The sequence below is a fragment of the Ceratosolen solmsi genome, unplaced genomic scaffold, assembly GCF_000503995.2.
Source record: "Ceratosolen solmsi marchali unplaced genomic scaffold, CerSol_1.0 scaffold57, whole genome shotgun sequence".
In the NCBI taxonomy this organism is placed as follows: domain Eukaryota; kingdom Metazoa; phylum Arthropoda; class Insecta; order Hymenoptera; family Agaonidae; genus Ceratosolen; species Ceratosolen solmsi.
The window spans coordinates 4694068-4707038 of NW_011948427.1; the positions used below are offsets into that span (position 1 = coordinate 4694068).

Here is a 12971-nt window from a genome sequence, read left to right on the forward strand (position 1 = left end):
ATATAAATAAAATTTTATTTAACAACAAAATTAAATGTCTCGCATCTCGAGTCTCTCTAGACCATAATCGGAAAGTGGTTGGTGTCTTTCTTAGTTAACTTTTGAGTTACTCATTATTATACACTTTGCTTTATATTCCATATTTATTACACTCCACTTCCACTCCACTTCCACACCGCTTACATCGTCATTCGTTAATTGTTTCATTAATTTTCCATTTGTAAAAACATGATTGTATAATAAACATACCGCAATTTACGTATTGAATATTGAAAAATCAAATTGAATACTTTATTTAATCGTTTATTTGAACCTTTATGGCCCGTTTCAATTTGCACTATATTTACACGCATTAGATGAGCTCATAAACGATGGATAAAAGTAATTTTGTAGCCGCAATAACATAATATACTACATCAATAATCATTAAATACAATATAACCGATATATTTGCGTTTGTTGTCTTCACATTTGTAGTGATAAAGCGAGAATCTCGATAGTCATCTAACAACATTAATGAAAAAAAAAAAAAAAAAAAAAAAAAAAACACATTAATCTTGCTCGCACTGATAAATTACAATTTATCAATAACAGTTTTTCATTAGTCCTTAAAACAACTACATCAGTACTTACGGTAACGCGTAAAAATCTTTGCAGATTGAAACCAGAAGTGTTGACACGAATAGTAACATAAATGTATATCTTAAAATTATATGTCCATATTATAGTTTATCAGAGCTCCAATAATGCATCTACAGTTGCATGTAAAAATATATTTGTATTATAAATCAATATATTGAAAATATTTATGTAAAAAAAATTAAAAAAAACTATTTCATAATATTCTGAGAATTATTCAAAGCAACATGTAAAACAATGTCTTGTCGTATGTTGTTCGAATTTACAATTTACCGTCACTTTTTGGATTTACAGATACGAAGATACTGATATTTAATTTGCCTTGTTTTTCTTGAGATTAATTACGAAATGATCGGGAAGCGCATTTATATGCAGATGAGCATGTCGCATTAAGAATCAAAATAATGTATACTTATAGCGTTGGAGCTTTGTCAGAAATTTCCGAATTGCTGCACCAATTTAAACTTCATGTTCAACAAACTCTTATGTTTTGCTTTCCACTTATGTACAAGTATACTTATTTTATTAATTGTTAAAATCTTGCATCCTTGTATCTTTCTAACCGTCTCCTTTCATCGCCAATGCTTGTGAACATTTTTTTACAGGATTCGTTCTTCTCTTACTTGAATGTAATATTTGAATAATGAGTGTTCCAAATTTCATAATAACCAACGGTTCAAAATAAAAGTACAATTTTGTTTTGAACGTGTTGTTCTTTTGTAGTCTTAAATATTTATTTTCTTATTAATATATATATTTATAAACTCTTAATTATAATAAAAAATTTATTTTATTTTTAGTGTTAGTCTTCTTTCGATTAACCTTCTTTAACTTAAAATTATTTGAGGTTATGCCGGCACAGTAATTTAAATACTTGAATTTGAAAGTACTAAATTTATATATTATTTAATTTATTAAAACAATATTTGTACAGTTACTATAGAAGTAGATTTTATAGCAAACATTATGTAACATAATATTATTAAAGTGATATTTATGCAAGTTTTAATAGAAAGTGTGTTCTAATTCTATATTTTTATTTATATTTTTCTCCACGTTTATTAACTAAGTTTACAAATTAAATAGACAAAAGTTTATTTCTGATTGTAGATTAAGACTAATCCAATGCTGTTTTATAAGGATTGATTGAACGTTTATTCGTATTTATTTTAATAATTGATTTTAATTGATTTCAGTTAAACAAAATGGAAGAAGCATTATTAACACCTCCAACTTTTAAATTAAATTTTCCAAAACAAGTTCAATGTGTCGAATGGTCCCCTTATGAATGGTCTCAAAATTTAATTTGTATTGCTTTAGGACAAGAAATATTTATTGCTACCATTAAATTTCAAGTATGTATTTAAAATTATTTGAATAAAATAATTACAACCAAATTTGTTATTACGTAGAATAGTCTAAAAGAATGTGAAAAACATAATTGTATACAAAGTAAATATTAATAATTAAATTTAAATTTCTAAGGTTTAATTTATCTTAAACAAACATATAACAATTTTAAAACATATATGTGTGTTTAGAGTTTCTGCTTTAAAATTCATTTTTATAAAAGTATATAATTTTGTAAGTTACAAGAAAACATATTTTATTATCTTTATAAATATTTTTTATCATAAATTTTTATAGTAGTTTTAAAATTATGAAAAATATATTATTAACATTTTATAATAAAATCCCTGTTCAGGAAGAGGATGATGTTGTAGAAGATATTATTTATAATCTTCTACGAACGTTTCATCATGAGACAAGAGTACATGCAATTGCATGGAGTCCAAAGACGTCCTTAAGCATTGTACCTAAAATTTTATCATTTTGTATTGCTGGAGCAGATTTTAAAATTAGACTGTATAATAGTGATTTGAATGAAAGTCATGAGTTTGAGGTAAAAAAAAGAATGAAATAAAATCCACTTTTTTATATTTAATATAAAAGATGCTCGAATATATTTAAACAAATTTTAATTTCATTTAATTTTTAATGACTTAATTAGTTGAAAATATTTCTAAGCTATATTTATATTGTTACAATATTAACTATATAAGTAAATACTGAAAAGATGTTTCATTTAATGCTAATAAATTAAGTATTTCAACTTTTACAAACTTTAATCTTAATATTCTGACATTATAAAGTACTGAAACTAAGATCACAAAAAAATGATTTTATAACAAATACATTATTTTAACATTTTTTTTATCAGAAAAAATAAAAAATAAAAAAAAATACATATAAAAAAAATAATTACTATAATTATTAATTTTATAATTAAAAAATGTTACTGTAATATTAGTAATATAATATATTATTATTGTTATTATTATTATAGGTACTAGAGGGTCATAAAGATTATGTAAATGATATTTCTTTTGATCCAGAAGGCAAGTACCTAGCATCTGTTTCAGATGATCATACATGTAAACTTTGGGCAATTAATGAAAATAAAAAATGCTTCTTAATGTTTCCTTTAACTTCTGCGGGTGTAAATGTATGTTGGCATGCTGAAGAAGAGGGAAAGCTTCTAGTTGCTGAAAAAAATGGTATAATACATATGTATAATGTAACGAGTGAACGTGCTATAATGTCTGTAGATGCCGGAACAATTCCATTATCAACAGCAGACTGGGGATTGAACCCTCTAAAAGTGGCTTGTATTGCTTCAGGTGAACTTATTACATGGGATATGTCAAGACCTAGGTAAATAATATTCAAAATCTTATGTACTTGTCTACTTTAATTATGAATATATTTAATTTAATTATGAATGTGCATATCATATTTAAAAAAAAAAGCTTTAAAGATAAATTAGAAGCGATTAAAATATTTTCTTTTATTATTATAAATATGTTGATAATACAAATTAATAGTTTTATATACATGTAACCGACAATGAAATACAATGAATTTAATTAATATTTACAATTATTTCAGTCGGCCGTTGGAAACGCGGACTCTTCATATCGAAGGTGGTACCATAATGAAATTTTCACCCTCTAACGAAAATCTTGTAGCTAGTATAGGTAGACCAGATAATATCTTAAAAATTACGAATTTAAAGACTAAACCATCAGTTTTATGTGGACGTGTTCAATTATTTGGTGGATTAAGTTGGCATCAAAGAATACAAATAGTGTGTGCTGGTAGCGATAGACAATTGTTATTTTGGAAAGTGAATAATAAATAATATATTTTTTAAATTACTTTTATATAAAAACTTATGTATGATATTGATAAAAAAAATTAAAAAAAATAAAACAAATGATTAAAAAAATTTTTATTTTTTACAATTGGTTGGTTTAGTTTTAATAAACTAGCGCATTTATGAATATTAAAAAAAAAAAAAAAAAAAGGAAAAAAACCGTTAAGGTTGCAATATTTAAATAATATTCATATTACAAATATTTTTTATAATATAAACTTATGAAATTATTTGTGTCCATGTCTCCGTTAGAAGTTTATCAATTTTATTACGAATTGTATCGTCTGATATAACACCAATAAATTCTTTTACCGAAGTGTAGCTAAATAATGGATTTGGCGAGGATATTCGTTGATCGAGAAACTCTTTTTTATTAAGTTTTAATTGATCTAAACGTTCGATTACATCTTTAACAGAATCTACGTTATTATCTTCAGTATCTTGTAATTTTCCTTTAAAATGAAAATGAAAATTTAAACAAATAATATACATATATAAGATAATAATAAATTAATTTAGTTGAAAATAAAGAATGAAACACTTCAAATTATTTACCTAATCTTGTAGATAGCTGTGTTTCTAGTTTAGGAATTTCACACAATGTCTTCCAATATTTAAATGATTCAATATGAAAAAGATCTTTAATACATTTTTCTAATACTTTTATAACCAACTCTTTACATTCAGAGACTTGATCATCTTGTAATTTATTTTGTTGAAACCATTTTATTATTCCATGACATAAATAGGCACGTAAACTTTCTGCTATTACATTATTAGAGGTATTAAAAATACTTTCAACGTTTTCTAAATTTTTATTGTCTAATATAAACAGGTATTTCATTAAAAGTGATATTTCTTCCGAAACTGTAGAATTTATCGTTTCAAATTGTGAAATAATATCAAGGGCTTTCAGTATATGTTTAAAGTGTTGATTTTGTTGATCAGATAAGATGAAAAGAGCAAGCTGATGACTAACATTTATTTGTACCTGTGAATTGATGAAATATAAATAATGCATATAATTTATAAATTGTAACAATACATTATTGAAAAGTATATTTCAATATATAATTTTAGTTTTGTAGATAGGAACAAAATCGATCGGAATTTTTTATAAAAATAAGTTTTTTCTTTTTAATCAATATTATACATACTATTCAAATATCATTTGAATAAATATTCAAATGTGTATGAAAGTTAGATTATTTTTGAATAATAAAATACTTTTATAAATTAATTTATGTTAGTTAAAAAGAACGTAAAATTCAATCCATAATAATAATTACAAATGATTAATATAATATATATTAAAATTGTTACATATAATTTTATTTGTATATGTATTTGTAACTTTCTTATGTTATAAACTAATATCGTTGTGCTTTACCAAAAACTATAACATATAATTTAATACTGAAGTATAATATAAATATGTTTATTAATTATTTCTAAGATTACTTTCAAAATAATTGTTGATTGGTATCGATCGATTTGATTGTACATGTGTTTCAATCAAGATTTTCACAATTTTTTTTAAAGATAAGTTTTCTTTTCACTATAACCATTCAAAGAATAATGAAAAATATGAACATATAATAATTATTCAGCAAACGTTATTTATCAACTTTTCAAAAAAACATTCAAAACTTAAAATGTGGCTGTATTAAAAATTTGCAATTTTTATACGTATATTAATAATGTGCATATAGAGTCACTATGCTATAAATAGTTTTATATAGTATTATGTTTAATAAAGAATTATTTATTTTATTTAGAATAGCATATCAATAATTTTTATTTATATCTATATATTTAATCTAAAATTACATACCATTACATCATTTGTTTCAAGTGGAAATACATCTTTTTGAAGTAATAATGAATATTTGTTAGGGCATTTAGTAAATTTATTCCTCAAAGTTTCTAATAATGATATATTGGATAAACCTTTTAACCAATAAAACATATCTTCATCATTAATAGTATCTAAGATTTTATTTAACTGTATAAAGATTTCTACTTCAACTTCTCGATACTGCAATCATAAAATTAGTAAGGTAATGGATCATTTAATAAACTTAAATTATTTGAAACTCTACCTGTATTTGATAATAATTTGTAATGACTGATTTAGCAGCATTGACATTACCATTGAGTAATGATTCTAAAATGGCTTTATCTGCTATCGCTTCACTTAATTCTATATTGTGATCCACTTCGGCTACATCTACGGCCAAAAGTAAGCTATAGAAATCTTTTCGTCGTTCTAAAATTTTCGCTGCTTGTGTATATTGGCCTAGTTTTATATAACTAGGGAATAAAGTAGTTTTAATGTTTACTTTGGCATATGCAATAGAATGTTAAGTTTAAAAATTTAACATATTTATAACTTATAGTAAAAAAATACAATGTGATTAATTACCATTCTGTTGCATTTTGAAAATGTCCATCTTTTACAGCATTGGTTGCCCATTCTATTAAAATGTTTTTAATAATAGGATCTTTTGCATCTAATTTAGATGACGCAAGAGCATATGCTTCTTTATATAATTTTTCAGTTATGAAAATGTCAATAGCTTTATGGACTTTATTAATACATAGGAGGTATGATACTGCTTTATGTGGATTTTCTTCAAAAACGAGTTGGGTAGCGTACGCTTCACACATTATTTTCCATGTTCTAAAAATTAAATATATTTTATAATCATGTAAATAAATAAGAAATTAGATTTATTATTCATTCTATTTACTGACTCGATAGAAATTGCTGGGGCAAGAGATACCAAAAAATCGCTCAGTCGTTTTTCTTTCATAGCTTGATGTAAATTTTCCATTAAATTATCACACCATAGATCAATTTCAGTAACAACATTATGCTGTCCATTTAAAAATAAGATATTTTCTAATATAAATATTAAAAAAAAAAAAAAAAAAAAAAAAATAAAAAAATAAATAATATATATATATATATATATATATGTTAAAATATGCTATAAAATAAATATATAAAATAGTTCAAATAAATCATATATTACATGTAGTATATGCAAATACAAAAAATGTATTGTGCATTATATCATATTACAATTAGAATAATTATGTAATTAAAAGTTTATAAATATCATAGAAAATTAATATATCTCTTACTCTCTTTTTTTAAAGAATTTTCTAAATTTTTTTCAGTTCCAAGTAAAACGTAATTATTTTCGTTTGACTTTAACGTTTGCGGCTCATTATTTGGGATTTTTTCTGTTTCGTTATGATCTAATGGACCTTCATTGGAATGATTGATTTTCAATGAATTTAAAAGATTTCTTATCGATGAACACCAAAGCTTATTAGAACTGGCAATTTCAGCATAATGTGGAAATCGAGTTATTTTCTTTGTCTTCTTTTTTTTCAGCATTTTACAGTTATTTTTGTTCATATTGTCGCTTTCTTTAGAATACGAAGGTAAATTGCCTACTTCTTTTACACCTTCAACTGTTGATTTTAATTGATTATCTGCTTTTTCTGATCCAGCTTCAATAGCCTTTGCTGCTGTTTTCTTTTTTTTCGTTCTTTGCCGATATTTTGTCGAAGTTCTCATTGTAGACGGTGTTTTCAATGCTTTATGTTTTGAAATATTCCATATTCGCAAAGTGAAGTCAACCGAACCAGTTATTATTAAATTATGATTATACGGGCTCCACATACAGCATTGGATAGGTCCTAAATGAGAAATATAAGTAGCAATAATTTCTTGAGTTTCTACTTTCCAAACCTGCAATAATATATATCAATTTTATATATAGCATCTATATAAATTTATTTCTCATATTGTATGTAAATACTTTTTTTTTTAAACTGTTTTATTTAAATGATTCATCAGCTTATTATTGCTATTGAATTATAATAAAATCTCAACTTTGGTACTTGTAATTTAATATTAAATTATAATTTAATAATTACGTAGAAAATTTTTTTGTTTATAGAACATAAGCGATTAAGTGTTACTTTACAGTTAAAATGATTATAAGAACAATGTACGTACTTGTGCAGTGTAGTCATAACTACCAGATACTAAATATCCACTAATATGAGGACTCCAAGCAAGACACACAACTTTCTCACTATGACCATTTAAAGTTGCAACAGTTTTATAAAATGATAATTTATTTGATTTACAATCTTCTGAATTATTGATATTGTAGATTTCAAACACTACAATTTCAGGTCCATTTACTGCTACAGCTACATAGTTATTCATTGTGGAAATATTTAAATCTGATAGAGTACTTTCAGGATGCCAAGCTATACATTGTACTGCTTTACATAATGTATGAATTGTGTGCTCGTATTCTGATAAATCAGGCTTTAAAAAAGAGAGAGATCTAAAATCAACGAATATTAAAAGGTATTTAAACAAAAAAAAAAAACAAAAAAAAAAAATGTTTAAGATATGTAAAATGTAGAGAAGATAAATTAATTATAAATTTACCCATCTCCAAAACCTAAAGCTAAAAGAGAATAATCTGGTTTCCAACAAAAATCTGTGCACTCTTTCTTTTTCGTAACAGGGATCGGTGCTGAAATTAAATTATAAATATTAAAAAAAACTGTTCAAATACTTATGTATAAAATGTCTATATTAGATCAACTAAATATTTTACTATTAAGTGTTCATAGAAAACTTCATCGGTTTATAATCAAACTTAAATATTACTAGATTTTAACAATTTAAGATTTAATCAAGTATTCATAATTATAGGCGTATTCTAATAATTTCTTGAATAATATCGATTAATGTATTTTAAAATTATAAAAATATTAAACAATTTGTATAAATATCATAGAATTTATAACATTAATATGTGCAATATATTAATTTTATACAAATAAAATAAGAATAAACATATATTTATTACTGTTATTATATGCCTCTGGATTGTAATAAACTAATTCGCCATCGCCACACGTATACAACGCATATTCTTGAACATTTGGTGCTGGACCCCAACCAATTCTGTAAATAACATATCTGTGATACATTCTGTATATAGTTGGTGGCCTTTTGGAATTTATATCAAACGTTCCAACACGACCTTCGTTTGTTGCAAATGCTAATATATTTTCTTTTTCTGGATGCCAACACAACTAAAAATATTATTTCGTTTTATAACATGTATTATGATTTTAAATACCAATAACGTTAACAAATTTTAGTTTATTAATTTTTTGAGAATAGAACTTACACTTCTCACTTTTCCTTTAATTTTTTCCCAAAACATTTGCAGCTCCATTATATTTTCATGCGGTTCGGATAAATTCCACAAGCGTATCATCATATCACCCGTTCCAAAAGCAATCTGTGATGTATCTACTGGACAAGCAGACATACAATACACAAATCCACCTTGCGTTGGAATACTGTGCTCTATTGTAATTTCATTCTGTAAAATACTGCAGCAAATAACTTGTCGATTCTGGGCCACAGTCCAAATTGTCTTACTATATAATTATAAAATATATAACTAAATAAATTATATAAAATGAATAATATATGCGTTTCTTTTGAATTTCATCCCCATTAAAATTAAGTTTTTTTTAATTTCATATTGCACTTCTCTAATAACGGTACAATTATATTATGTAATGTGCATACATACGCATTGTTCGTTTTCAATCTCCAATTTTCATTTTTATTATTTTCACATTCTTCTTTAGACTGTTTTGATAAACCTGCAATGGAAAATAATCCTTTGCCATGCTTTCCATGAATTAATATTGGATTGAATTTTTTTTTTGCATTTTTAGTAAGATCCCACAGAAGAAGTTCTCCCCAGGGTGAACTCGTAAAGAGATGCGTTGGTGTCAGCCAATTAACTGCAGTGAAATTTGCTGACGAAGAGTTAATTTTACTTTTATAATTACTAGGATCTAATGGTGGAACTGGAAATGTTAATTGCGTTTCATATCGACCATCGCTACCAGCCTTCCACAGAAATATAACTCTATAAAAATCAAAATAAAAAGTTAATATAAGAATATTACATTTTTTATAGCATAATTTATATGTATTCTTTACAAGCGCAATAAATAAGAGTAATATTTAAATGTAATATATCATTGATCAAATATTGTCATTTTAATTAGAATGTTTGTATATGCTAGTGTGCATTAGTGTACCTATCTTTAGCTCCAGAAGCTAATAATAATTCATTTGAATTTTTTTCATCAAAAATATTAATAGGAACTGGACACCATGATAAACTAACAATTTCCACATCATGACCTCTTAATTTGTATTTAATATTACCAGATCCACATATATCCACAATGTAGATCAATCCATTTTTACATCCAATCGATACTATGTTCCCATCGTGAGGGCAACAAGCTAGACACGTAACAGCCAATTTTCCCAAGCTAATAAGCTGACTGATATTATAATCGATGTTCCATGTTACTAATAATCCAGTCTCGCTTATAAAACAAATAAGATTCGGATTATTCTTAGACCAATCTACTGCAATTACTTTGCGAGTTTCCTGAATAAAATATAATAATTACATAATATTAATTTGAATTAATAAAATTAATTAACAGCATAAGTAATTTTAATATATAATTTAACAAAAAATACGTACATCCAGTTTATTGTTTTCTAACTTTAAACTTAAATCATTCAAATTCCATATTTTAACGATATTGTCATTTCCTCCAGATACTAGAAGCTTATCGTTATTATCTATGTTTGTCGGTGAAAAGGCAATTGTTGACACACGATCATAATGAGCTTTTTCAATAATTGAATAATCTAATTGTTTATTATCTTTAGCTTTAGCAATTATTATTGAATTTTTCGCACCCCAAGCAATTGTGCCGTCGCTTGCACATGCAAGAATAGTACTTGAAAACCAATTAGGCGACGGAGGTAATGTAACTTCATTCATAGCAAGTAAGTTTTTCTTGTCCTACAAATATAAAGAAATTAAAATATGAATGTTTTTCTTTAAACAATAACAACAATTATTCAATAATTAGTAAATATATATCTAAAAATACACTTTAAAATTATAAACGATGTGTTTATAAAATATTTAAAAAAACGTTATTTGAAGTGTGAACAACTTTACTTATTTTATATAGAACCAAATTGATCGAAGTTCACTTTTATACATGAAAGGAATAATAATTTATTCAAATATTTAATTGTGTCTGTTATAAGTAAATCATTATGATAATATCCAACGTATTAAAAGGAAAAAATGAACACATTTTTGCAAGTTAAAATTTTAAATTTTAGGTTAAAATATTTTAAAATTTAATGGATTTATGTCATTAATATTTTCATAAGAACATTGCTATTAAATCTAGTAAATAACAACATTTACGTTTCAGTAAGGAAGGGGTCAAATAACACTAATCTTAACGTACGTGGAATCTTAAAATAAAAGCCGACAGACAATTTCTTGATACGATACTTCACTTACTCAAAGACCGGCTACCCGGAAATTACAATCCATCTGTTGAATTACCAATGAAGATTTTAATTTATCGGCTCTTTCATATGCGGAGATATTTCAATGTGGAGCTTTAAAAGTACTCCAAACAAGTACTACCAATAAAATACTGCAATGTTTTCCCAAGAAAAAGTTTAATTTTTAATAGACATTTTACACGCGTTTCTCGTTTTTAAATTCATTAAAATTAGTTTATTTACAATAAAGTATATCGTAACCGTAGTCCATTATATTATGAAAAGCTCGGTAAAAATAAAAACAAACTTTTATTGTATAAAAAGAATTTGGTTCTATTTATATTTTACATTACATATAATCATCAGTCCCGTCTATATCTATTTTTAGTCTTTATCTATTTATTTACCTCGATTTTCTTCATAAGCTACTACTATCAGGACCTGATAAGCTTGTACTTTAACTATGTACAGGTATCGATATAAAACAAAAAAAAAAAAAAAAAAAAAACAAAAAAAAAATCACAAATACATGAAAAAAAAAAACAATTCCTGTGAGTCTGAATCTAAATCCAGAATTTGAGATTCATGTTTCTATCAAGACGAAAAGACAAAATTATTATTTTATTATTATTTTGATCTCTATAAGAAATTAACATACTTTCGATTATAATAATTCATAGTATATTAAATAACGATTGATTTCGATTAAAGTCATAAACAGTAAATAAAGAAAAATAGCAACTAACAATAGACTTAAAAGTAATAATTGTAGGCTTTGTATTTGATATTTTTGAGTAGAATTCAAAATAATATGGTTTAATTTTTTATGAAAAACATCTATGCAACGATCGTAATTGTATATCGAAGAATTAACTACAAAACAAAAAGTACTACCTAGTAAATAATTACAAAAATATTTGAATTAATAATATGAAGAAAAAAAACCAAAAGAAGCTTATAAGCATTAAAAGTATTTCTATATTACACCAAAATTTTTTAACATTTTATGAAATATTTAGTCTTCATGAATTATAAGCTTTAATTAACTTTCTCTTAATAAAATTCTTTTAAAACGTTCATATTTAATTTTAAAATAATTATTACACTAAAAATTATTAAGTCTTTTATATATTAAAAGAAAATCATTGTTAAAATAATAATGCCATTTTTAATGTTTATTTTTGAAATATTTAAATATATTTAACGTTTTGGTTACTTGTAAGTTCTAAAATATAAACAATAAAATATACAATATGATAATATAATAAAATATTCGATCATATATAATATATTATTGACAATCAATGATTAAGCACAAGATATTTACTTTTTTTTCTTCCAAATATACTATTTATTGATAGATATTTCTTCATTGAAAAAATCTTAATCTAGTTAATTCATATAATTTTCTCATTTGCTAACAACATAAGCATATTAATGGAAATAATTAAATTTTCTGTACATGTAGCTTAAGTCTTATATTTCTTCATTATATATTATAAAACTGGATAATTTAATTTTAACTATTAAGAGTAAAATGTTGTCATATATATATATATATATACATACATTCCATGTATTAATATTTACTCATTGAAGAAATAAGAAAATGTTTTTCAATATGTTTTTGAAAATACAAATTGATTGCGT

The 12971-nt window shown here is 24.4% G+C and overlaps 2 protein-coding genes across 3 annotated transcripts; one reads left to right on the forward strand and one right to left on the reverse strand.

Annotated features, from left to right (window-relative positions):
- The first annotated feature begins 1001 nt into the window (after positions 1–1001).
- On the forward strand, positions 1002–3881 carry Nup37 (nuclear pore complex protein Nup37). Of its 2 annotated transcripts, none has more exons than XM_011501157.1 (5): positions 1002–1144; positions 1836–1994; positions 2345–2542; positions 2987–3354; positions 3589–3881. In XM_011501157.1, the coding sequence occupies exons 2-5, from the start codon at positions 1845–1847 to the stop codon at positions 3839–3841; spliced, it is 969 nt and encodes a 322-aa protein (XP_011499459.1). In that variant the 5' UTR covers positions 1002–1144; positions 1836–1844; the 3' UTR covers positions 3842–3881. The 2 variants fall into 2 exon arrangements, with proteins under 2 accessions (XP_011499459.1, XP_011499458.1); XM_011501156.1 differs by lacking the exon at positions 1002–1144 and adding an exon at positions 1561–1654.
- A 194-nt stretch (positions 3882–4075) lies between these two features.
- rig (gem nuclear organelle associated protein rigor mortis) lies at positions 4076–10809 on the reverse strand. The gene is made up of 14 exons (XM_011501278.1): positions 10489–10809; positions 10028–10389; positions 9508–9852; positions 9094–9349; positions 8767–8995; positions 8340–8427; positions 7893–8232; positions 7007–7622; positions 6614–6761; positions 6282–6539; positions 5959–6169; positions 5691–5894; positions 4412–4847; positions 4076–4308 (listed from the first exon to the last, which is right to left on the reverse strand). Exons 1-14 carry the CDS (start codon positions 10792–10794, stop codon positions 4076–4078), a joined length of 4032 nt encoding a protein of 1343 aa, XP_011499580.1. The 5' UTR covers positions 10795–10809.
- Between the last annotated feature and the right edge of the window lie 2162 nt (positions 10810–12971).

Excerpts from the sequence above, each read along its gene's own strand:
- rig (XM_011501278.1), bottom strand. The coding sequence starts at position 10,794 with ATGAATGAAGTTACATTACCTCCGTCGCCTAATTGGTTTTCAAGTACT. Across the intron at positions 10,390-10,488 it reads TAGAAAACAATAAACTGGAT|GAAACTCGCAAAGTAATTGC; the intron begins GTACGTATTTTT and ends TATTTTATTCAG. Across the intron at positions 6,762-7,006 it reads AAATTCTTTAAAAAAAGAGA|AAAATATCTTATTTTTAAAT; the intron begins GTAAGAGATATA and ends TATTTATATTAG.
- Nup37 (XM_011501157.1), top strand. The coding sequence starts at position 1,845 with ATGGAAGAAGCATTATTAACACCTCCAACTTTTAAATTAAATTTTCCA. Across the intron at positions 2,543-2,986 it reads ATGAAAGTCATGAGTTTGAG|GTACTAGAGGGTCATAAAGA; the intron begins GTAAAAAAAAGA and ends TTATTATTATAG. Across the intron at positions 3,355-3,588 it reads TGGGATATGTCAAGACCTAG|TCGGCCGTTGGAAACGCGGA; the intron begins GTAAATAATATT and ends CAATTATTTCAG.